This window comes from Pinus tabuliformis, chromosome 5_2 (genome assembly GCF_031772625.1).
Source record: "Pinus tabuliformis cultivar Carrire ecotype Pingquan chromosome 5_2, CPIR1, whole genome shotgun sequence".
NCBI classification, from domain to species: Eukaryota; Viridiplantae; Streptophyta; class Pinopsida; order Pinales; family Pinaceae; genus Pinus; species Pinus tabuliformis.
Window position 1 is genome coordinate 624,672,412 of NC_142306.1, and position 27,688 is coordinate 624,700,099.

A 27,688-nucleotide genomic window follows, 5' to 3' on the forward strand; every position below is an offset into this window, starting at 1 on the left:
GAAGTTCGAATGGCTCTAAATGTAAAAATTTAATCTAGCTTTTAGTTCTCATTTCTCTTTCTGATGGCGGGAAGTACGGAAATATCTACAAGGGTCAGCTTTATTGAACCGAAGGGTGCTGGGATGCATATAACAAAAAAATTTAGACAGCAGATGAGATGTCTAAGCATAGGTCATCACATGCATCTAAGCATTTTTTTCCTTTTTTCTCGTAATCCTTAACCGGCTCCAAGAAATTCACCAATCGGTTCTTAAGCTCGTCAGTTCCACTTATTCTGAAATGCCCATGATTTTACACGTACCAGACACCATGCACAATTTGGGAAGATAATATATAGGAAGAAAACATTCAGATTAGAACTCATACATCTAACAGTGTACAACAGTTGTAACCATCTTATGGCATGTTTTCCAAGTATACAATTGAAAATAAGCACATAGTATCCCGTCATCGTTGAATGTTCAATGTATTAACCTGCATAAACAATTTCCTTGACAAATGGTACAAGTACTTCTCATACATTTCAAATCAGTAAAAACACTGAATTTTACTTCCCTATATCCTTTGACTTTGCAAAGTGCTTCTTGGGAAGTTTCTCCAAAGGTGTTGTTTTCAGAAGAAATAATCTTGCAGCACGCTCAGTAAGGTTACCACCACATTTTAAACCACGAATCTGTAATTCATTTTTTAGCCTTTCAAGCCCCAGAATCTGCAACACAATTCGTCAAACATACAAAATTTAACATGAGGCAAAATCACAAGATATAGTCATTCACAACCAACTTTTTAAGCAAAAACACTCGTCAATGGAAATAAGATATACCTCCATCTCTTCAGCATTGTTAAAGTCATCCAAGTTGAGTGGTCCTCCCATGCTACCATTACTGTCGCAAACACTGTCTATTTCTCCCTGTACAGCAGTTGTGTCAGAAATGCATCCAGCAGTGACCGATGCAGCCATCTCTGAACATGAAAGCTGACATTTTTCAACATTAGCAACAGAGGTGATCTCATCTTCAACCAAACTAGCTGATGTTATGTTCTTCCCTTCAACGGAGCTTGAGGCAATGGGTTCTTCCTTTTTCAGATCTACATGAGGTTCCCTGCTACCAGAATGGCATCCAACAGAGTCTGATGCACTCATTTCGGGATGCGAAAGCTGACTTTTTTCAACATTAGCATCAGATGTAGTTTCATCATCAACCAACTTAGGCAGCGTTATATTCTGCCCATGAATGGAGCTTGAGGAGACAGGATCCTCCCTTTTCAACTCTACACAGGTCTTCCTCTTACCACAACCATTGTTGTCACCAGAGAATGTTGCTTCCTCTTCTTCCAACACAATACTAGCTTTTAGCTCATTACTACCATTGTCATTCCCTCCCAAAGAAACAACAGGAACTTCCATCGTCACATCATCATTGCAAGAGTCAGTTTGGGAATTCCCCTTATTAGAAAATGATGCTGTTTCGTTATCTGATGCTGATTCTGATTTAGTTGAACAGCTACCTGTTTCTGGATCTTTCATCAAAATAATCCCTTGATTCTCCATACCCATCATTTCATCAATATCTTCTTCTTCTTCATCTTCTTCTTCAAGCATCCTGTGAAACAACATAAAATCTACATATAGTTGCATTGTATGGGGTAAAAGAAAATTGCAAGGAAGAACCCATTTGTATGTATATTTTTTTTACTTAATACTTTTCATAATAAAATGCCAAACCTATGATAAAAATGAAAAATGTACAGGTCCAACAAAGCAAATTTATTTATTAATTATGAATTATTATTCAAAAGATATTCAAAACAATATTTCAAACCAAACATATCTCCTAGAAAACAAAATTGGTTGAATTAATTCAAAACAATACTGCAAACAAAAAATATATCCTAGCAAACAAGGTGAATTGTCATGGAATATGATACTAGTGCATCTGCTAGCAAATTCTTTTAACGTAAATGAATCATAGAATTGAGGCTTCTGTGATCCATATTGTGTATATTGGAAATCTTTCGGAATCACATGAGAATTGCTGTGTCGAATCATGCTAGAAAATATCAAATTCAGCATCAGAGTGAGCCGAGTTTGCCTCTGATGGAACTTCAAGTGCCTCACCATCAAATGAATTAAACCTGCCAGTTCCATCCTTGTGTTGCTCATTATCATGTGTTATTAAGCAATGCCCTCAAGATTGGGTTCAGTTGCAACATAATTTATGTCAACAGTGGGTTTTGAATTTTGACAAATACCGTGTATGTTAACACTGCTTTTGTTTTTTTTTTCACAAAGATGAGAAAAAAAAAATATCCTAGCAAACAAGGTGAACTGTCCTGGAATATGATACTAGTGCGTGTCCTTGCGAATTCTTCAAACTTAAATGAATCGTGCTAAAAAATAATCAAATTCAGCATCAGAGTGAGCCGAGTTTGCCTCTGGTGGAACTTCAAATCCCTCATCATCAATTGAATTAAACCTGCTAGTTCCATCTTTGTGTTGCCCATTTTGAACTTCAAATCCCTCATCATCAAATGAATTAAACCTGTCAGTTTCATCCTTGTGTTGCCCATTATCTATGTCATCGACAGCTTGAACAATGCCCTCAACATTGGGTTCAGTTGTGACATAATTTATATCCACAGTGGGCTTTGATTTTTGAGAAATACCTTGTATTTCAAAACTGCTTTTGTTTTTTTCACAAAGGCTTTCCTCAACTGCATTCATAGAAAATCCACTTCCCTTTGTCCTGTGACAAATACTATCATGCCACAGGTGGCAACTTCCTGTGAATAAAGTCCTTCTTGTAAGCCTTCCCCGTTGAAGTTGCCAATGACACGACTGCTTGTATCACACCAGGTAGATCATACAGGAGTACAGAAACTAGTAAGCATGGATGGATCATACAACCTCTACTCATTGAAGTACTTCAACATTCAATGGTTGATGAAAGAGACAAGTTTCCAAAGCAAAAATCAAGATTTATGAGGATAACCTTTCTGATCTGGATTCATTGATCTTTGGGACCCCTCTCATTTTGAGGTAACAGCAAATGCAAGATAAAACTTAATATGTTGAACCTCATGATTGAACAGATTCTTGTCTTTGCTTAATGTTATCTAAGCTTTGACATGCACAAATTTGTACTGAATCCTTGGGCAGCCATGTTGCATGCAACTTCCAACAAGTGTTGTTTTCCTTCTAGGTTTTCAACTATGACCCCTATATACCCATCATTACAGATTTAGCAATTTCATATTTTCCTGACTGTTCTCATCAGCCTTCTTTTTAGTATCATGTTGAAAATTGGCAGCTCAAGGATGAATTTCTAAAAAAAGAATTTCTAAAAAACATAAAGTCTAAAAATAGAATTTCTAAAAATAGAAGGTGCAAAATAGAAAGTCTAAATGGAAATTTTAAAATTAGAAAGTCTCAAAGTAGTAAATCACCTTGCACCAATTGGTAATAGAGTATTGGTGATGAAAAATCACTTCTTATGATTAATCAATCCTAATAGTTCAATCTCGACTTAGTATTTTATCATTAATATTATTATTATTCTTATGATACTATTAAATTATTATTAAAATAGAAATTCAAGTCACTCAATCATGGCTCTCAATAATGTTCTCTTACACTCTCATTATTGACATGGCATATTCCTCTTACACTCTTTCACACTCATTAAAGCATGTCATAAAAGGTTCTCTTACACTCTCTTACACTCAATAAAAGCATGTCATAAAAGATTCCTCTTACGCACTCTTTAATGCATATGTTACACTCTCTTAAAAGCATAAGTTACAAAGGCATGCATACCTCCTTGATGGCATGAGTTATATTTCCTAAATGAGCATTGTGAAAAAACACTTTGAACTTCAGAGAGAGTTGGAGAGAGTTGAAGAAAATTGTGAGAGAGAGACTTGGAGAGTAAGAGCAGAACTTGGTGAGCCAAGGTTGATTCAGTGCTTCAATGTTTCAATGTTGACTCAGTTGAAGGGAAGGTTGATTCAGTCTTGTGCATCTGTGGCAGCAACCAGTGATATTCATGCTATAGCTTCTTCGGATTTGGGTGAACTTACTCATTCTCTTGATCTCTCATTGTACTCTATATCACTACTGAACAATTGATTTCAAATAGAAGAAGAATATAGTTGGGTTTTCACCTTGTGCGTTTTGCCCTAGTCATTGGACTTAAATTCTCTTGTGTCTCATTGTATTCTTGGTTGTCTTCTATTGTGCATTTTATTTATGTTCTATCTACAAATGCTTACCTAATATTGCAGCATAAAAAAATGTAGTAAGTGATTGTTACAACATAAAACATCAGAATTTGAACATAGTATCAAAGCTTTGGTGAATTTGAACATAGTATCAGAGCTTTGGTGAAGACAAATTCTATTTTCAGCTCTCTTCCTGCTAAAATATCTCTTGTTGTCCACTCCATTTGCAGTTCTCTTTCTGTTGGAATATCTCTTGTTGTCCACTTCATTTCCAACTCTTTTTCCACTGAAATATCTCTTAATCTCTGCTCCATTTACAACTCTCTTTCTGCTGAAATATCTCTTGTTGTTCCTTCTATTTGCTGCTCGTTTTCTGCTGAAATCTCTCTTCCCCTTTATTGCTGAAATATCTCATTTACAGTTGAAATATCTCTTGTTGTCATTTTCTATTTGTCGCTGAAATTTTACTGCTACAGTTCTTCCAAAGATTTCAAGGAACCCAAGATAATAAATAAATAAAGATGTTGAAACCTATTCAAGCCCATCTCGACCATTAGACAAAAGAAGAGATTAGTTAAAGATAACCCTGATCAACTCCAACAAAAGGGTGTTTATAAAGTCATATGTTCATATCGAAATTGTTATATTGGAGAAACAAAAAGGTCCTTCAGGATTAGACTTAAAGAACATGGCGCAGACATCAAAAATGGCAGAACTCTATCTTCATCACTGGCGGAGCATTCAACAAAGACGTCACCATATCTGCGTAAAACCATCAATAAAAGCGTCCTCACAATCTCAATAGTGATGGGGGTTTGGAAGTAAGCAGAAATTGGATCTCCTTACTCTCCTGCACGGCTAACACATAAACCTTTTCTTCCCTCTCTCTTTCCATGGACCCCTTTTCTCTCCATTAGTCCTCTTCCCTACCCTCTCCCCTCACAATATGTTCCCTCTTCATTTTTTATCCTCTCGCTCCCATCATGCCTTTATCTCATATCCAAATCTAATTATTTTCCTCCTATCTATAAACATTCTAATTACCCCATTCTAACCTAATATTACTAATAATTTCCTTCCATATTATTCCCTCTTATGAAATTTCCTTTTCATGTGGCCCCCTTTGCTTCCTTTAATAAATCCTAGATCAATAATTATTATCACTATCATTTTATTATTATAATTTTTATTTTTTTCTCTGTAAAAACTAATTCTATTAAAAGGAAAGAAAAATATAGTTACAATGAGGCAGTAGCCTCAGCCGAGAACATCTGAGTTTCTTCTGGTTATCAAAATTGTCCCATGTTTGGGAAAACCAGTTACACTTTGCAAAAAAACATGCAAAAAGTCGGGAATACAACAGTAAAACCAGAATGAGAACTTGAGAGAACACCATTTGAAGCATTTGAGACAACATCATATGACAAATTGCTACACAAGTCAGCAACAGAACCACAAAACTACAAACAGTATCACAAAAACCACTAACAACAGAGCCTAACCAGTCAGCAGCAAAAAACTTGGGTGACACGTGGGAGACCATGTGGCATCACATAGGGAAGTCCGGGTCCAGTGGCTCCTCGATGACAGGGCACTCGTTCCCATACCAAATCTCACCTTCCTTCACCACGCTGCCCTCCGCCCCGCCACCTGGAGGTTCCGAAGCCTGAAGGGTGCCGCTCGAGCTGCCAGCAATGGCCATTGAAATTGTGGCGCCGTGAGAGCTGCCACTTGGTTGCCGAGTGTCGCCTGCAGCATCACCTTCCTCATGCTGCCCGTCGCGCCTTGCTACTCTGCCTTCATCCACCGAGAGCTGCTCTGAGCCATGTCTGCCAACAATTCTGCGGCTGTCCTGAGGTTGCTCGGCCAGGTTACGCTTCGAAGCCCTGTGATGTTCTTCTTCTTCAAAGAAGATGATGGTTATATTAGCAGTGATAATGGGCTAGTTCAGGTTGCTCTGGAATCTGAAGTGAGTCGACTAGAAGGCATTGTGCAGATAGATTCTGCGGGGCGGGCTAGGAGGGGGGGAATTAGCCTCGGATGAAGGCAGAGAGGCAGGTGGTGGTGGCTGCTCCACGCTTTGCGCTGCCTAAGAGCGAGCGCGGCCCCCTCGGCTACCTCCATGGTGGCTCCTCATGCGGTGACGAACCATGGTAATGCAGCGAAGGAGAAGCGCAGGCGAATTGGGTGCTTGGATGGGAAGCAGAGAGTGCGCAGAGGGGGCCTGAATAGGGTTCAAAGGGCAGAGCTGGGAGAGTGAATTAAGACAGCAAGGAGTCGAACAACGATTGCCTATAACAATTCTGCTGCAGGGGTTTCCTGCTTGGAGCGGGCATATACTGAAGGAGGGAGGACAGACAATGGAGTTGATGGGCTTATGCACCATGTTTAATCTAACCATCTCCTTATCTCGATCGGGGCGTTCATTTATTATGTCCTGCAGGCGGATCTGCTCTCGCCTGAGGTGAGTTTGCAGGTGCCTGAGCTGGGCATGGAGATTAGCGCTGGCCTGCAGCTGGCTGGGCCGAGCGTCGTCATTCCTCTGAAGCGCCATTAATAGCCTTGAATATCACCCACATCCGGGTCATTTTATTATTATAATTAATATTAAACTATAAAATTAATAATAATTAGCTTTATTATTAGTATTATTAATTAGCACTTTATTAGCAATAAGAAAAATTATTACTAATAACTTTGTAATCAATACTAATAATAAAATATTATTATTATTAACTTTATCATTTAATAATTATTCTTAATAAAACATGACTATGATAATATTGATTATTAATTACGCTAACATTAAAACTTATAAATAAATTTACTAATATATACAAATTAAAATAAAAATTTGTATTACTTTCATGCTAATTTCTTATTTATATCTTTTCTGGGATTTTCTTCATTTTTGGATTTGCTAGTCGGCTCTCCTCCTCTTTTTCTTGCGTCCATCCCATATGTATTTCCCTCTCACCCTTCTCTTCTTTGCATATGGGTCATGAAAATGAGTCTTGTTATAGACTCGAAACGTAGACTAAAAAATGGATATTGTGGATAATCTGAATCAAAACTCTCAAAATTCTCACCACAAAAATCCACAAACTCTTAATAATTAAGGTGTTGCATGTGTTTAATAGTTGTGGTTTTAGTACTTGTTGATGCATGCAAAACTAAATAGTAGTTTTACTTTTGTTTATGCATGTGCAAAAAAGTGTTGTCTTGAAAAGAAGTACAATGCATGGAAGGTTATGAAAGAATAACCAATAGAAATTCAATGCTGAAGATTGGGGGACTTTGACTCTCTCACATTATATGAGAAAAGTAGTAATCTTATGAGTTTTTGTAATTTTGATATTAGAGTTTACTAACAATAGTGGTTGTAGGTAAGAATCATGGATTTTGCAAAAAATGGACTGATAGTTTTCTAAACTAACCTCTTTTGTAGCAAACAAAGATGGATTATAACTAATATCATTACAGGCAATGAAGTCCATATGTATAATTATTATTACATGCCTTCACTCTGAGATCAAGATTTGAAGATCTTTATAAAATCAATGGAAGACCTATCCATGCATTAATTCATGATATGTAATCATCAATATAAATTGTGGCACCAAAAGTTCACTCATCTTCACTATTAAGAATTACCTCATGTGAGAAAGATGGGTTCCAAAATCTCTGAGATTAGAGTGGATCATGATGGAGTTTGCCAAGTGTTGTTCAAGAAGATGCAACTCTTCTGCCAATGACATATTAATTATGGACAGTGGTAACTTATAGAGGCTGGATCAAGAGGGAGCTAACAGCTTCTTTCAATCCCTATTTAAAAAGAAAAGAAAAAAAGTATTTTCAAGTCTTATGTTGTTTCATTGTGTCACTGCTCTTATTTAGATTTATCTTTATAGATCATTGGTTATTCTTACTACATGATTATTTGAATGATTCTTTCACTAACTTCTTGACAAGGATGCGATCAAGAAAAGAAAATCTTGAAGATCATTAAGGTGCAAAATAGTGCAGGAAGAGTAAACTCCAAGAGGAAGTTGGCGCAAATATAATGAAGGGACCTCTCTCACATCTAGAAAAAAAGAAGACCTTCCTCATCACCAAGTATGCTTTCATTATGTTTATTTACTTTGCTACTATTGCTCTTGCTCTTGTTTAGGGATCAACAAGTACATTTGATAAATGTGAGAACCAAGTCCTTTGTATCAAGATTGAGGAAGATGTCGAGCCATCCCATGACTTGAGTGGACAAGAGCTCAAGACTCCTGCAAGGAAGTTGGAATCAAGAAAGAGACCATCGTACCATATAACCCAGAACAAAATGAGCACTTACGGATCTTTGACTGCCTTGCCTACTTTCATGTGCCAAAGGAAATGAGTACCAAGCTAGAAGCTTCAGGTAAGAAAGGTATGATTGTTACTTATTGTGAAAATTCTAAATCTTACAGAATATATGTCCCTGGTAAAAAACTATATTGTTTAGCAGAGATATAACATTTGATGAAGATGCAGTTCTATAAAAATCCATATACACTCCTCTTGCTAATGTTGAAAGACAGGATGATGTCTTGGATGCACAAGAAGGTTTTGAGCCTAGTCCTATTCTTATTGATGAACCCATCTCCATGTGCTAGAAAGAGACGATTATGGCTTCATGACCATTTACAAAATGTCGATAAACATGTTGCTCCCCGAGGAACCTTTAGAGAAAGCAAGAAACCATGTTGGTTCCAAGTATACATGGTAGCCATGAGCAACATTATTTAGGATGAAGCGGTGAAAGATCAAAGATCATGAATCCATCATACCATAGATTTAAAACTAAGCTGGTCTAACTCAGAATCGGCCTGGTTGACCAAGCCATACCCCCGCCCAAACCGACTAGGTCAATTATTCGGTTTGGCAGGCGGTCCATTACCGAACTGGCCATGTTGGTCACCGATTCGAACAGTTCGGTGATGGACAGGTCGGATTGACCGAGCCCGACTTAAACCGGTCAGTCTCAGCATTGGGAAAACGGTGGGCTAGGCGGACTTGAAATCGATTTTTTTTTTGTTTAAACTATTTCCTAACCCCTCTATCCTTCTCCCACACCTAAAGATGACCCAACCCCCTCATATTTCCTCACAACTATCTCATTTCATTTACGTGAGCACTTTTGAGGAGTTTATGAGTAGTTGGAGTTAGCACTTGTGAGGAGTTTATGAGTAGTTGGAGTTATTTTTAAAAGAATGTTCAATGAATTGATTAACCTGGAGCAAACAGCTCAATGATAATACAAAGATATTTACAATAATAGAAACATCAGGTTTCTATGTAGAATATAGAACAAACAGTTTCATCTAAGAAACTGCTAAAAGAAAAAATAGAAACAGCTAAAAGACTGAGCATTACTAAATAGAGATATATTCTAATACCCTCCCTTAATGCTCAATCTATTTACAACACCAATAGACCCGCGAAATTTTACAAATTTATCAGGACCAAGAGGCTTGGTGAAAATATCGGCGGGCTGCTCTGTTGTGGGAACATAGTGCAACTGAATTGAGCCGTCTTCAACCAGCTGTCGAATGTAGTGGCAGTGAGTTTCCACATGCTTTGTTCGTTCATGAAAGACTGGATTCTTGGCAAGTTTGAGCACTCCCTGATTATCACAAAACAAAGAAGTAGGCCCTGTCTGAAAAACATGCATATCTGCAAGCATACGACGAAGCCAAACTGCCTCACAGGCTGCCTTAACTGCTCCCCGATACTCTGCTTCTGTTGAGGAGAGAGCCACTGCCTGTTGCTTCTTACTAGTCCAAGTAACAGCACCAGATCCTAGACTAAACACATACCCAGCTGTAGATTTACGGTCATCAACCGAACCGGCCCAGTCAGAGTCAGTGCAGCCACTAAGAATAGGATTGGAGCTGCGAGTATATAAGAGGCCATAATCAGAAGTACCACGCACATATCGTAGCACCCGCTTTGCTGCTATCCAATGATCAGCTTTAGGAGCTAACATAAAGCGAGAAATGTAGCTTACTGCAAAATTGATGTCAGGTCTGGTAGCAGTAAGATAGATGAGACTGCCCACTAATTGCCTGAATAAAGTTTCATCCACAAGAGGAGAGGATGACTGTGCTGAAAGTTTGAGCCCTGGTTCCATAGGAGTCGTGGCCGGTTTGCAATCCTGCATTCTGAACCTTTCCACAAGATTTTTGGCATACTTGGACTGAGAAAGAAAGATCTGATTTTCAGTCTGCCACACTTCAACCCCCAGACAGTAATGAAGAAGTCCCAAGTCTGTCATCTCAAAAGTTCTGCATAGATCTTGTTTGATCCCATGGATCAAATGTGCAGAGCTGCCAGTAATGATAAGATCATCCACATAGACAACTACAAACAAGATATCATCACCAGTATGCTTGATATACAGGTTTGCATCAGATGGACTCCGCTGAAAACCCTGATCTGTCAGGTACTGATCAATTTTCATGTACCAAGCCCGAGGAGCTTGTTTCAATCCATAGATTGCTTTAACTAACCGACACACTTTCTGTTCTTGACCAGCAACCTTGAATCCTGGAGGCTGTGTCATGTAGACTTCTTCTTGGAGATCACCATTTAGGAAAGCACTCTTTACATCCATCTGATGAACTTTCCAATTGAACTGAGCTGCTAGGGCAAGCACAAGCCTTATGGTACTCATCTTGGCTGTAGGAGCAAAAGTCTCCTCATAGTCAATGCCTTCCTTCTGTGAGAACCCTCGAGCCACAAGACGAGCTTTATACTTGTCTATGGTTCCATCAGCTTTGTATTTCACTTTATACACCCATTTGCAGCCTATGGGTTTTTTTTCTGCAGGAAGATCAGAAAGTGTCCATGTATGATTCTTCTGAAGACTTTGGAATTCGGCTTCCATAGCCTGTTCCCACTCAGATGTACCCTTAGCCTCTGAATAGGTTTGAGGCTCAAAAATACTGTGTATGTTAGCCATAAGAGCAAAATTGACTGTAGACTGTTGTCTGTTCTTATGTCTAGAAGTTCTACCTTCAAGGAGCTCATCATCCCGGAGATCACCTGTGGTTTTAGCCCACCATTTAGGCCGAAGAGAAGAAGAACCAATATCAGGAGCAGAGGAACCAATATCAGAAGGAGGTGGAGAAGGCTCAAGAGCAATAGGGACAGCAGGAGGAGGGTTAGCTTCTGGAGGAAGCTCAGATAGAGTATTATCTAATACTGATGCTACATCATCCCTCCCATCAGGTGGACCGACTGGAAGAAGAACACTGTGAGGCTGATCCTCAGAACATTGCTGAAAGAATCCTTTGTCCTCATCAAAGACTACATCCCGACTGAAGCTAAGACGACCAGTAGCTATATCTATCAGCCTATAGGCTTTGTGATGATCACTGTACCCTGTCATCATGAGTTTCTGGCTTTTGGAATCCAACTTAGAGCGCTTAGCAGCTGGAATCCAAACATATGCAATTGAGCCAAATACTTTGAGATGATTGATCTTAGGCTTACGGCCAGACCAAACCTCTTCAGGAGTCTTCCCTGTAACAGCCTGAGTGGGTGATCTGTTAAGAAGGTAAACAGCAGTAAATACTGCTTCAGCCCAGAATCTGTTTGGAACACTCCTGTGTTGTAACATGGAACGAGCCATTTCAACAACCGTGCGGTTGCGGCGCTCGACAACACTGTTCTGCTGAGGAGTGTAGGGTGCGGTTAACTGATGTTTGATGCCATGAATATCACAGAAATTGGCAAAAGCTGAAGAACAAAATTCCCCCCCATTGTCGGTCCTAAGAGTCATGATGTTACAGCCAGACTCTTTTTCAACTAAGGTTTTAAACTTCTGAAAGGTACTAAGTGCATCAGATTTATTTTTTAGAAAATACACCCACATCTTTCTACTGAAATCATCTACAATAAGTAAAAAATATTTGCAAGCAGTGATAGAAGCTGTATTCATAGGACCACAAATATCAGCGTGAAGTAACTGGAGTACCTTAGATGCACGCCAAGATTCTCCATTCTTGAATGAAGACCGATGTTGCTTTCCTGCTTGACAGGCGCCGCATACCCCTAACTGCTGAGTCTGAATATCAGGTAATCCTGACACAAGTCCCTCCCGGGAGAGCTGAGAGAGATACTGCATATTTAGATGCCCATATCGCTGATGCCAAAGAGTACTGATGGGAGAGACACGTGCTGCTAGAGCCACTTCTGGAGAGTCACCGGTGTCAAGTAGCCTATATAGACCATGGTCCTCTAAGCCAACAGCAACTGTTAGACTAGTCTCTCTGTCAATAATAGAGCACTTGTGTGCACTGAACACAACATCAAGCTGAGGAGAATTCCTCATAATCTGGCTGACAGACAGCAGATTAATTTCCATACCAGGAACATAATATACATTCAGAAATATGAGTGTGCGCCCACCAGACTGAATTTGAACTGTACCTCTGCCAGCTACTGTGTACTTTTCACCTCCGCCAAATACCACGGAATCACTGAAAGGTGAGAAGTCAATAAACCAGTCACGCCTGTGAGAGAAATGGCGTGATGCACCAGAATCAATGTACCATGCAGAAGAAGGAACATGATCTGAAGACCTTTTAGCCATAAAGGCGTAAAAGGCTTGATTTCCTTCTAACATCAGATTGGTGAGTGTGGCCATTTTCACAAAGAAAATACAGAAGTATGACACACAAGAACAATGTAGCTGACTGTTTATCCTGGTGAAAATTTAAAGAACAGACTTTGACCTGCTAAAGAATATCTCTGCTGTCTAAAACAATAGTAATACTGCTAGCACAGAGTACAGTTCTGAAAATACAGTTTTCCACAAGATAATACCGGTCTACCATAAGAGTATACTGATGCAATAACCAAATGTCACAGGTCTGAGTTTGTAATGAAGAATGTGCTGTCTTAGTTTCACACTTCTGCTGAATGGTAACCTACTGCCGGCAAACACCACGGATATATATATTTCTCAGGTATCAAATTGGCCCACAGAAAATACACAAAGATGTAAACAATGGCCCACGTGAGCTATCCAAGCATCACGTTACTTCACGCTCAGCTACAGGTCATATGCTTGAAATAGAACCACGTGAGTTATCAAACCTGCACGTCCCGTCTCAGCTATGTTTATAGACGTGTATATAAAGGCCACAGGTGAATACGCTTGATATTGAAGTGATCACACACGTATACAATGAACCACGGGTTACGTAACAGCGTTTGCAACAATACAGCGTTTGCAAAATACACCGGTTACGTGAAATATAATGAGCCACGGGCGTATAACAGAGATATAATGAACCACAGGCATATGACAGAGATACACTGAACCACGGGTTACGTAACGGTGTTTGCAAAATACAGCGTTTGCAAAATACACAGTTTACGTGAAATACAATGAACCACGGGTTTTTAAATATACTTCCAAGGGTTTAACGCACACGGGTTTGACGCACGTCACTTGACTTATAAATCCACGGGCGTTTCAAAATCACGGGTTTGACTTATAAATCACGGGTTTCAAAATATATATCCTCAGGTACATAATCCACGAGTTTGACAGCGTTTTAGCAGTAGTTAAAAAATGACAGATGCCCGCAGATCGACTTTTCAAAACACAACTCCGATTTTCAAACAGACAAATGAGATTTGAGAGAAAAACACCTGGATCACGAATGCTGGGAAATTCCACGGTGTGGTCGAGTAGCCGCCCGGTGAAGAAGAAGATAGCCGGATTCGCGATTCCAAGCAAAACTGGCCAGCCAAAAAAAAATCCCGCTCCCACGAAAACATTCACCGCCACAGAGTTATTTCTTTAATAAAATGATCATGCAAGAGAAGAATCCATTTCTGTATCGAGATGGACGACTGTAAGCTTTTATCACAGCGAGCAAAGCCGAGGCTAAGACTCAGTGAAGGCTGCCTGGCTTACAGAGGGCTCGACCTTAGAAAGGACTCAAGAGATTACGATGCAAAGAGAATTACTGTTCAAGAAGAATCTCTTAACCTTGCTCCGATACCATGTGGAGGTTTGCCGTTACACCAAAACCCGCAAGTCTTGGTAAACATTACAAGCCAGTAAATAGGATCCCGAGGATGGAAATTATGGATTCTATAGAGGTGCGGTGATTCTTCCAACACCCCCCTCAAACGCAACTTGGGGGAATTGAACCTAGGTCCAAGCTCCGATACCATAAAAGAATGTTCAATGAATTGATTAACCTGGAGCAAACAGCTCAATGATAATACAAAGATATTTACAATAATAGAAACATCAAGTTTCTATGTAGAATATAGAACAAACAGTTTCATCTAAGAAACTGCTAAAAGAGAAAAATAGAAACAGCTAAAAGACTGAGCATTACTAAATAGAGATATATTCTAATAATTTTTTGGAGCAACATTGAGGCGGTTCTTGGGCAATCTTTGGAGCAACATTGAGGAGTTGGTTTTTGGAGCAACATTGGTTAAGTGTTTTTGTTTTAATCTCTATATATGACACGTATTGGATAGTGCACTCTGTGCCAATTTGATATAATAGATATATTCATGGACATGCTTTGATCAAGTGTTGTCTTCTCTCTATTATTCTAATGCTTTGAGTTTGCAAACATGAATTAAAATCTTTAAAAATATGATTTTTCATTAAAAGTAAATATTTAATGTACTTTTTACAAAGACAGAGTCATTGGAATCAACTAGTCTAAATCAATACTTGGTCGAAGTTGACCCTCAGTCGGTTCTAAGTCCGAGTACGAGTTTTAAAACATTGCATCATACATAATGATGTATGGGGAGTAGTTCCCAGACCCAAAGACTAAAGAAATCTCTTTATGGATTGAAGCAAGCCACAAAGAGCTTGGTATGCCCGCATTGATAGCTTCTTGATGAAGCTTGGTTTTACCAGAAGCAATGTTGATCCAAATCTCTACTTCAAAACGTTCCAAGGTATGCCTTTGATCTTGGTATTATATATTGATGACTTATCACTGACATTCTTACCAAGCCTTTGTTGAAAGGGAAGTTCTCGGTTTTTAGAGAGCAACTTGGACTAATGGATGTGACCCTTCCAAGAGAAGGTGGTCATGGACGATGAGCCTTCGATGTGCAAGATCCTCGTCATGTGTTGACAAGTTGAACCCCCCAAGCATAGATGAGCCAAGGTTGTGCGAGATCATTGTCATGTGTTGACAAGTGAATCCCCCCAAGCAGTGATGAGCCTTCGTTGTGCGAGATCCTTGTCATGTGTTGACAAGTGGATCCCCCCAAGTAGAGATGAACCTTGGTTGTGCGAGACCCTTGTCATGTGTTAACAAGTGGACCCCCCAGCAGAGATGAGACTTGGATGTGCGAGATCCTTGTCATATGTTGGCAAGTGGCAATCCACCCGTGAATATAGGGTGATGGATGAAACTCCCCAATAATGACTCTTCTCCATTAGAGTGAGACATCATTGTTCCAGATGATACAAAGCAGAGATGAGCAGAGAGAGCAGATATCTTTATTGTAGAAAGAAATTCCTCCCTAGCTGAGAGGGAGTGTTGAAAATTGGCAGCTCAAGGATGAATTTCTAAAACTAGGAAGTCTAAAAATAGAAAGCCTAAAATTGGAAAGTCTCAAGATTGTAAATCACCTTGCATCAATTGGTAATCAAGTATTGGTGATGAAAAATAACTTCTTATCATTAATCAATCCTAATAGTTCAATCTTGACTTGATATTTTATCATCTATGAAACCAGATTCATCCAAACCCCTGGACGAATCCCGAATCGGACGAATCGGACACGATTCTATCCTGACATGTGTCATGTTGCAAGGACTCGTCGTGTCATATTCTGGTACGTCGTGTCCTGGGCGTGTTCAAAAAATGAATAACGTGTCACGAATTTTGGAATCGAGTCCTGGTTTCGGATTCGTTTTTCGGGCTGCTGCTAGGTTTAAATGCGCTGTTGTCTCTCCCATTTGACGGCAATTGCAAGGGAAACAGCGATTTGGCAAAGACGCAAAGGTTTCATTCACCGAATCACGGCCCTGTAGCAGCAGAAACAAGAACTCATTTATACAATAGACTTCTACATTGCTGAGAGTCGAGACTTATTTTTACTATAAAGCGATGCTGTTGTGCGATGCTACTGTATACATTTGATGCCACGATGCCACTATAATAGATGTAATGACTTGTAAGTTTTAACTGTATTCCTATTGCTATAAGTGTATAGAACCCTTATCACAACAATACTGTAATCATCAAATCTGAGATAGTTCCTACCACTGTGAGGACCGAATCAAAATCCTTGAGATAGTAACGAATCTGTGGACTGGTTACCTTTATAGTACTGAAATGTATGACTGTGCAGTGTGATGCAATCCAAACTGTCATATCCTTTGCTGCCACTGTAATACGAACTGTAGAGGGATCCAAATTCCCTACTTATCCAAACTCTGTCTTGAGTTCTATTTATCATTTATGTGACTAGTACCACTGACATTTATTTGACTTTTGTATGTACTATGCATGCTAATAGCTATAGATGAAGATCTATGTTTGAAATCAATAAATTTTTATCATTAATTAAAATTTGTGTAAGAAATATGCTAATAACTATATATATATATATATATATATATATATATATATATATATATATATATATATATATTTTAATAAAATAATATATAACGTGTCCTAACGTGTCATGTTCCGGGGGTCAGCGTGTCCCGAATCCGACACCACGAATCCCGAATCCTACGTGTCCCGAATCCCCGTGTCAGGTGACTTAGTTTATCATTAATATTATTATTATTCTTCTTATGATACTATTAATAATAATAATAATAATATCCATTTTTAAGGTCACAGCCAAGCCAGACACCAAATTGGTGTATGAGACCCCCTTGTTTGTGGGACAAGGGACCCACCTCCGCGCAGCGATTTGACTGCTAAGTCTACGAAGGCATACATACTCTACCCCCCTCTGGTTTTGAACCTGTGACCTCTTAGGAGGAAACACACGCTCTTAACCATTAGGCCCACATTATATTATTATTAAAAAGAAATTCAAGTCACTCAATCATGGCTCTCAATAATGTTCTCTTACACTCTCATTATTGGGATGGCATATTCCTCTTACACTCTCATTATTGACATGACATATTCCTCTTACACTCTCATTAATGCTCTTATGCTCTCTTACACTGATAAAGAGCGTCAATAAAAGGTCCTCTTACACTCAATAAAAGCATGACATAAAAGATTCCTCTTACGCACTCTTTAATGCATATGTTACTATAATGTTCCCGTCCCCATCCCCATAGGAAGCTTATGACAAAATCAACTAGCCTAAAGTGGTTCCCGTAGGCCAAAGCGGTGAAATAATTAATAAGGGGGCTTAAATTTGCCTAAGGAGACTTTATTAAAGAAGAAGAAAGGAATTTAATAAAAAAGGAAAAAAAAATAAAGGGAAGGTAAAGAGGAAAAGACAAGAGAAGGTGAAGATCAAAAAACAATCCCAAACTCATTAAAGAAGGGAATTGAGGAGACTCCCTGCTTTCGGACATTGTGTGAGTTTGAAGAGAGAACTCTTGGAGAGAGTTGGAAGAGGAAGCTGAGGGCTTTGGAGCCCTAGCTACCATAGCAGACTTCGGTGTTGCGACGATACCCCCTAGTCTGAGAGTGAAATCACTCAGATTTCACCGTAGAGCTTCAATGGAGAACGAGATTTGCAAGAAAAACTGAGGTATCCAAGTTCTATCTGTTGATTTTAAAAGTTATTTGGTATTTTCTATATTCCCTTTGCAGGTGGAGGAAATGCCTGAAACTTGAGCCCTGGGAAACGAATTCCATGACCAAATAGAGGCTGAGTTTGTGGTTTATAGTGGCTGTTCATTTCATGGCAGCAGATAGAGGGCATCAGTAGCTCAATTCACATCTTCTGAAAGGCAACTCGAGCACCCAGTCACAGCTATCCCTTATTTTATTGCATGGACGAGTTCCCTGGTTGCTTGGGACTGCATATTGATTGTGAAACTGAGGATAATGGTCATGGAGCATACTCAAAAGCTTAAACAGGCCTATCAATTAAATTATGGGCTGCATATTATTTAGAGGAGGGAACGTATGCACTGTAGGAGGTAATACAAAGCTACAGGCATGCTGTGTCACATGTTTGGGGCATCAAATCATTTCTCAAGAGGCTGCATCTCCCTTCTGAGCATAGCCACAGATTCTGGAGCATTATAGAGACAATCAAAGTATCATTCCTCACTGTTGTAACCTCATTTAGGAAACTGTGTACCATCTTAAGTCCATACTTGAAAAGGATTGTTGATGTCAAAGACCCTTGTGCAAGGTGAACCTGTGTAGCCATTTCTAGACTAACTTGTAATTTCTGAGCAGTGTCCCCATTATTGAATGCTGAAACGATGTGCTTCAGGGGCTGAAATGTATAGTTGAGCATATTTCAGGGTTGTCAACAATTGTCATAATTACGCTGAAACTGAGAGAAGTTCTGGGGGCTTGGAGAGAAGTTCTGTAGCTGCAGTTTGTGCAAGGATGTGTATGGACCAAGACTAGAGACCAAATCGAGTTGAATATCAGCCCATCTTGCTTGCTGATTGAACGTGGAAGCTGTTGGTGCAATTTACATATGACTGGGATGAGTTTTAGAGTGAATAACACTGCTGGACATGGCCAATTACAGGATGATATGTATGATTGTTTCCCCTGAAAGGAACTGATAAGTTGGAGGCATCTTTGCTGAAGCTACATTACCAGGTTCCTCTAGTCCATTTTTTTCCAATTGTATTTTCACAGTAATGAAATAAAGGGACTGTTATGGCTATTTTCGTTGTGATGAAATCAATGTACCAGTATTTATAAATTTCTGAGCTGTCATAAAAAATATAGATGTGTTTTGGTAAATTTGTGGATTCATATGAAGTAGAGAACACATTGTCCAGCGAACAAAATTAAAAGACATACCTACAGCAGTTTTCATGTGACATGTTTGAAAAAATTTCTAGCTGAAATATTCACTGGAAAAACTCAGAAACTTGTGGTCAATTGGGTAGTTTCCTTGTTTGGAACCTTACAGTGGTATCAGAGCCTTAATCTTGGCTCAGGCTGTGGGTTTGGTTTGAAAACAATTGGCTGAGAATTTCATGACAAAAGAAAATCTATACACAGGATTAACATATAGGAGCAAGCACAATTAAAAAGAACCCACTCCCATTTCAGAGGAAGATATCCGTGATACAGAGAGTGATGAAAGGCCAGATATGGGGGATAAGGAGGAACAAGCTTTTAATAGCTTACTCAAGGCCATAAATGACTTGGCCAAGGGCCAAAAAGAGATAGTGGGGGCAATGAAGGGTATGACACACACAAGGGCTTCCACTGGAAAGGAGCCATTGAATGGGGAAGGGTCCAACAGTGAAAAAAAGTAGTCATGCCCAGAATTATCTACAGAATCCATCCCGCACTGACAGCAAAATGGCCAGACCCAATATGCCTCGGTTTGTGCAGCAGCTCACAGAAGACTTAACAGAGCAGGCTCATTTTGGAATCCCTTATGCAAATTACATGGAACAATATCAATCTCTAGGGCGGGATTTCCATGCTGCTATGATCTTCACTGATTTCTGCCATCTTCAACTAAAGAGAAGGCCCAAACCATCTCAGAGGTTTCCGAGGCAAAATCATGAGCTGCAGAAAACATTGGGGAAGGTGGCCATCCCCTGTTTTGATGGGTCGTCCAAATGCTCAGCTAGATCATGGGTGCAAGATTGGACACTTATTTTCAGCTGCATCATATGACAGAGGAGGAGGCTACCAAATTGGCCACCCTGCACTTGGATGGTGAGGCCCATGAGTGGTGGTACCATGGGTTGGTGACGTTGGAGCATAACAACATCATCTCACACACACATTTCAAAAAGAGATAGTGGAGGCAATGAAGGGTATGACACACACAAGGGCTTCCACTGGAAAGGAGCCATTGAATGGGGAAGGGTCCAACAGTGAAAAAAAGCAGTCATGCCCAGAATTATCTACAGAATCCATCCCGCACTGACAGCAAAATGGCCAGACCCAATATGCCTCGGTTTGTGCAGCAGTTCACAGAAGACTTAACAGAGCAGGCTGATTTTGGAATCCCTTATGCAAATTACATGGAACAATATCAATCTCTAGGGCGGGATTTCCATGCTGCTATGAGCTTCACTGATTTCTGCCATCTTCAGCTAAAGAGAAGGCCCAAACCATCTCAGAGGTTTCCGAGGGAAAATCATGAGCTGCAGAAAACACTGGGGAAGGTGGCCATCCCCTGTTTTGATGGGTCATCCAAATGCTCAGCTAGATCATGGGTGCAAGATTGGACACTTATTTTCAGCTGCATCATATGACAGAGGAGGAGGCTACCAAATTGGCCACCCTGCACTTGGATGGTGAGGCCCATGAGTGGTGGTACCATGGGTTGGTGACATTGGGGCATAACAACATCATCTCATACACAGAGTTCACTCAGAGGCTTATTGAGCGCTTTGACAGGAAGGATCCAAAGATACATTTTAGAGAGCTGGTACAACTCAAGCAGACAGGTAGTCCGGAGGCTTATATTGCAGAGTTTCAGAGACTAGTGGTCATGGTCACAGATATTTCAGAGGCCAAATTGGTGATGCTATTTGTAGAGGGGTTAGCAGAACCTCTACGTGGATGGGTCAAGAGTTTTGAACCCACCACACTTCGTGCAACAATCAATAAAACCAGGGACTTACAGGATGCAGCTTCCAAAAATAAATTCACTCCCAAGGGTAATGAGGTCAAGCCCTTTCAAAAGGAGTGGACCGAGAAACCAAAGTTGGATGAGGAGACCTGAAAAGAGTTGAGGAAGAAGAAACTTTGTTTCAGCTGTCAAGAACCTTGGGCACCAATGCACAAGTGTGCAGGCAAAGACAAAGTAGGCAAGGCCCACTACATTGAGGTGTGCTCAGAGAGTGACAATGATGAGGAGCAGGCACAAAGACAAATACAAGGGCAAGTGCACCAAACTGTTGGAGGTGAATCCTCACATGCAGAGGGCCAAGCTCCTATTCTTGCCTCTATGTCGAGATCCCTAGATACCATACCTTCAAAGTTAGACGGGTTATAGTCGGGCACAAGGTGACAATACTGGTTGATGGTGGGGCTTCTCACAACTTCATAAATGCAGAGCTGGTGGAACGAATGGCAATTCCTACAACAGAATTCAATGGTTTTACACAAGGTTACTTGGGAGCGAGAACGACAATTTCAGAAGCTCTCGTTTTGGGAGCAAATCCCAGAGCGTTTTTTATATAATATCTATATTTTTTATATTTTGATGCATATATGTCAGCAAAAACATGTAGCATGATGAATTAGATATAAAAAAACATAGGTTGAACCCACTGTTTTACAAAACGGCCGAATCGACTCCGACTCGGCCGAGTGGAACCGAGTCGTTGGCCTGGGCATTGAAACGGTGGGTGACCCGGCTCGGTTGACCGAGTCACATATGACTCGGCCGACATATGACTCGGCCGAGTCACATGTGACTCGGTCAACCCGGCCGGGTCCGTTATGACTCGGCCGAGTCAAGGTAGGGCCGGCTGGGCAGCGTAACAGCTCATGAAATTTCACTTTTTATGTGATTTTTGCAGAAGTTAAATGCAGTTAATGGATTCTAAAGGGTAATTGTAATTTGTTAAATGCTTTTGGGGTCCATTTCCCCCTCCCAAACCCTATTTAAGACAGCCAAATGCTCTCATTCACTCACAGCAGTCTTAAGCATTTGAGTGAGAGTCTTCTTTGAGAATTAGTGAGCAGTTCTTGAGCTTGTTTTGGAGCAGCAGTGAGGAGTCTTGGAGGAGCATTATAGCTGGAGTGAGGAGCTTCTTGGGCAGCCATTTGGAGCAGCATTGAGGAGCTGATTCTTGGAGCAAGCTTGAGGAGGCAGTTTGTGCCTGGAGGTATTTTTTTCCACCTCTATAAATCTGTTTTTGCTTAGTAAATTTTAGGTGCATATCAAGAAAGCTTAGAGAGTGTTTTTTGTCAAATAAATGAACATTGAATCAATTTTATTTTTTTTTTCATTTTCAGATTGTTTTCCTAGTCAAAAAATGGCACCTAGAGCAAAAGATCCTGCTTGGGCATATGTTGAAATGGTTGATAATCAGATGCATTGCAAGTTTTGCCATAGGAAAATTAAGGAAGGTCCTGGGGGGATTAATAGGCTGAAACAACACTTGGCAGGGATTAAAGGCCAAATTACCGCATGTCCCTCTGATGAAATTGAGGAGATTAGAAAGAATTTGTTGGCCAGCTTTGAAAAATTTAAAGAAGATAAGGCTAGGCAAAAAGAGATACAGGATGAAATTGGGAGGAAGAGGGAGATACAAAGAATGATGGCTACCAACCCCCACTATGATTTTGAGGGTTCTTCCTCTATCCCTCAAACTGAGGCATCCAACCCTTTCCGTTATGTTCCTCCCTCTTTTGGTTCTGTTCAAGATAAGGGAAAGGGTAGAATGAAGGGTGATGTGACTATCAAAAGTTATTTCACTCCCTCCTCTCCATCAGATGCACATGGTCCTGAAGTTAGTAAAGGTCAAATTCAGCCCACTTTAGATGACCATTGGAAGAAAGAATTGAGGGAGACTGCTTGTGACTACATAGCTAGATGGTGGTATGATGCTGATATCCCCTTTAATGCTGCTCGTTCACCATATTATGAGCCTATGTTTGATGCCATACATGCTGCTGGAAAAGGCTTCAAAGGCCCTACTATGCAAGAGCTAAGGGGGTTTCGTTTGCAGAAAGAAATTCAATCCATTAATGAGTATTTGCAAGAGTTCAGGGACTCATGGGCAAGAACAGGGTGTACCATCATGTCAGATGGATGGACTGATCAAAGAAACCGTACCATCATAAACTTTCTTGTCTTCTGCCCACAGGGAACCATGTTTTTAAAATCAGTTGATGCATCTGATAAGGTAAAAGATGGCCACTTGTTGTTTCAGCTATTGGATGAGGTTATTGAGGATGTGGGGGTGGCTAATGTTGTTCAAATCATCACAGACAATGCCTCTAACTATGTTCTTGCTGGTAAATTGTTAGAGGAAAAACACAAGACCATCTTTTGGACCCCATGCGCTGCACATTGCATAGACCTCATGCTTGAGGATATTGGAAAATTAGATTGGGTCAGAAACACTGTAGATAATGCCAAAAGCATAACAAAATTTATCTACAATCATACACTGGTTTTGAGTCTCATGAGGAAACACACTGGAGGCAAGGATATTATTAGGCCTGCCATCACTAGATTTGCTACACAGTTTTTGACATTGCAATCTATGCTTTCCCAACATAGAAACTTGCAAAAGATGTTTTCCAGTGATGAATGGAATCAAAGCAATTGGTCTAACAAACCAGAAGGCAGAGAATTGAAAAGGAAAGTCCATGATGAAACTTTTTGGAGAAAGTCAGCAGAGATTGTGAAGCTTGCTGAGCCACTAGTTAAGGTGTTGTGGTTGGTGGATGGGGAAAGGTTGGCTATGGGCTTCATTTATGAGGCTATGGATCAAGCAAAGGAGCAAATAAAGACAGCATACAAGGATAGAGTGGCAAAGTATGGGCCCATTTGGGCAATCATTGATGAAAGATGGAACAATCAACTCCATCGCCCTATACATGCAGCTGGGTATTTTTTGAACCCACGGTATCATTATAAAGCTAAGGAGTCAGGAGCTTTGAGGGGGGAGGTCAGAGATGGACTGGTTGATTGCATTGAACGCATGATCCCATCGGAGTCTGATCAGCTGGAGATACATCAACAGGTCACATCCTTCAGCAATGCAACAGGTACCTTTGGGAAGAACCTAGCAAAGATTGCAAGAGAAGCAGATGAGCCAGGTAAACAAAAATTTCAATTTTCAATTTCTTAATGGTTTTACAGTTTTACTTTTTTATTAAAGACTAAAGTTTGTTAAATCATTTATAATTTGAAAGTTAGATATAATTTGTAATTTTGTTGAGCTTGAGCCTTCATCTAACTCATAATTCATTACACTCCTATGTTTTTTGCAGCACAATGGTGGGAGGCCTTTGGTGGCCAGTGCCCTCAATTGCAAAAGTTTGCAATTCGTATTTTGAGTCAAACTTGCAGTGCATCTGGGTGTGAGCGCAATTGGTCTGTCTTTGAGAGGATTCACACAAAGAAGAGAAACCGTTTGGAGCAAAAACGGTTGAATGATCTAGTTTTTGTCCAATACAACCTTCGGCTCAGACGGAACCAATTGCTGAACAAAAGACCTGATTCAGATCCCATTGTGTTGGAAGACATTGATCCAACATCAGATTGGGTAGTGGAGAGTCGTCCACCAGAGTTTGATCCTGATGAGGATCTTGATGAACTTGAACTGGAACATCCACTTCAACCTGTTCAGTTGAATGCAGATCCCAATCCACCAGCCTCAGTCTCACAGCCAACAAGGAGTAGGCCTCCAGTTGTAGGTGCTTCCTCTGCTCAGCCATGACAGAAGCGCAACCGCATATCTACTCTATCTCAGGTTGCATCTGCTGCACAGCCTGCTAGTGGTACTGGCACCACTTCTACAGTTGCAGTTGGAGACGATGATGATGAGGAGGAGCCATGGGGCCCCTTGTCTGACTCTGATGATGATGATCCAGAGATTGGTCGAGATGATCTTGGCTCCTCTGGCAGTAGCTACTAGCCAGTAGTACTAGTATTGGAGTCTGGTCACCATCACAGTTTACTTTTGTTGTAGAGGCCATTTCTAGCCTCCTTGGTTATTTGTATTTTGTTTTGAGTCTTTGATCATGTATGACAGTTGACTATGTATTGCCATTGGGTACCATTTTGATATAATGGATTGGTTCATGAGCCTACTTTGATCATATGTTGTCTTCCATCTATATTATAATGCTGTGTGTTTGGAAACATGAATGAAAATCTTTAAAATTATGTTTAAAATATTTAAAATTTTGTTTTTTTATAAAAAAAATAAATATTTAATGTATTTTTTACAACGACCGAGTCATTGAAATCGAGCCGGGCGAGTCATTACCCAGTCGGAGTCGGAGTCGATCCTCGGCCGAGTCGGAGTCGGAGTCAGAGTCGTAAAACATTGGTTGAACCATATAACAACAATCATCTAGAAGTTATAATCTTCATCAACCACGTCCATAAGTTAGTAACATACAACATATTGAGTCTCATGAATCATGATTCATCAATCTTAAAGTTTCAAGTTTTCAAAATTCAATATATAACATTTATCATCATTGATCACCAAGTTGTACTTGTAAGCTAAGTGTAACCATTACAACAATATCTAACATGAAACGAAATGTTATAAAATGAAATGAAATGAAACAACTTTCAACTTTCACGAAGAATCATATTCATTATTCATTATCAATGAGTTATAATTGCCAACTTCAAACTTCAAACTTAAATTGTCATATATTGTTTACAAAAAATATCATAATAAATATGAAAGAGTCAATCGTTATTAAAACTACTAGAAACTAGAAAAGACGAGTAAATCTATCATCTATTGCTAATGCTTGGGCCTCTTGAGTCTTGCCACCACGAGAAATGTCTAATTTTTTAGTCTTGTTGGAAAATCAAGATCTTTGTCATTAATATCACCCTCTAAGCATTAATATCCAGAGGTATCTTTGTCATTACCTCTGGATTTGTATAGGGTTCTTTGTCATTAATATCACCCTCTAAGCATTAACATAAGATAGAAAAAGCATAGCATGTCAAGTCAATAGAGGGTCATGATAGAGAAGTTCGACAACCAATGTCACTAACATAAAGGTACATAGAGGGATTGGTGCTCTTGATTAAATACGAGTTCCATACACTAATACATGACAAAATCCAATGGAAACATTGCAATCCCCCCAATCCTGAAATCTTGAAAAACTGATAAGTTTGTTGGATTTTGAAGGAAATCTAAAATTCTACTTTCTCCATATGAAATGCAATGAAGTCGGAACCACTCTCAAGCATCCTGAGTCATTTCATGGTAATGTTAAAAATTTAAGTAAAAAGATGAAAATGAAGATTAAGGAGAATGTCACATTTACTTTAAGAATTTAACATTACCATGAATCGCATATCAATACCAGGGCCATAGGCTTGATCATTAAGTTGCCCCACTCAAAACTTATTTCTTTCTTTGAAAAAAATTTCCATTTGGAATACTACTGCAAAACAAATTTTGCAAAAAAGACTAAACACTCCCGAAAAGGCAGAGAGCATTTTTTTTTAGGGAGCGCGCTCTGGATCCACTCCAGCTTGGAGTGCGTATTGGGGGCGTGAGTGAGAGGGGGGGGCGCTCCCCCGCAACCCTGGTTTTACAATCATCATACCCAGGAAACATCAGATGGACTGCAACAGGTACATCCCCAAGCTACAACTCACCATGGGAAACTATACAGTGACAGATGACTTCCTTATAGTGGATGTGTAGGACGCTAATGTGGTGATGGGGGGGTCAGTGGCTTTATTACATAGGAAGGTATACCACAGATCAACGAAACATGGAAATGGAGTTCAATGATCCAATAGATGGCGAGAGGATAGTCTTGAGAGCCATTGCATAAATACCCATCGAAGCTCATGTCGTCCAACCACATGGACGTTGTATTGAAATGCGTTGGTATCAAGTGGTCAGTAGAGTGCCTTATTACAGATAACAGACAGTCAAAGCATCCATGACCACACTCAGATGACATACAAGTATTACTTCATAAACATCATAAAGTTTTTGATGATATTCCTCTAGGTAGACCACCAGATAGAGGCTCTGAGCATGTTATAGAACTCAAGGAGGGTGTGCAGACAGTAATAACCACTCCTTATCAACATCCAGAATTGAAATTGCTTGAGGACAAGCAATCTTGGGCGGGGAGGACTGTAATGTCCTCGTCACCATAGGAAGCTTATGACGCAATCCGCTAGCCTAAAGTGGTTCTTGTAGGCTAAAGCAGTGAAATAATTAATAACGTGACTTAAATTTGCCTAAGGAGAGTTGAAATTGCTTGAGGCAAGCAATCTTGGGCGGGGAGGACTGTAATGTCCTCGTCACCATAGGAAGCTTATGACGGAGTCCGCTAGCCTAAAGTGGTTCTCATAGGCTAAAGCAGTGAAATAATTAATAAGGGGACTTAGATTTGCCTAAGGAGACTTTATTAAAGAAGGAGAAAGGAAAATATTTCCTAGGCAAGTTGGATGTCCCTTTAACTTTATAAAGTGAAAGTATCATAAAGTGACTTTAAAAAAGTGAACATTTAAAAAAAAGGAAAAAGAAAAAAATAAATAAAGAGGGAAAAAAGGGAAGGTGAAGAGGAAAAGACAAAAGGGAAAGTGAAGATGAAA

At 39.8% G+C, this 27,688-nt stretch overlaps 1 protein-coding gene across 1 annotated transcript in view; it reads right to left on the reverse strand.

The window, feature by feature from the left end:
• Window positions 1-333: 333 nt before the first annotated feature.
• The window catches only part of LOC149160590 (uncharacterized), a 61,735-nt gene continuing 34,380 nt past the window's right edge, over window positions 334-27,688 (reverse strand). The window contains exons 2-3 of the mRNA XM_089436745.1: window positions 825-1,605; window positions 334-710 (exon numbers count right to left, since the gene is read on the reverse strand). Of these exons, the coding sequence (XP_089292871.1) occupies window positions 549-710; window positions 825-1,605 (943 nt within the window). The 3' untranslated portion in view covers window positions 334-548. The remainder of the gene's footprint in view (window positions 711-824; window positions 1,606-27,688) is intronic.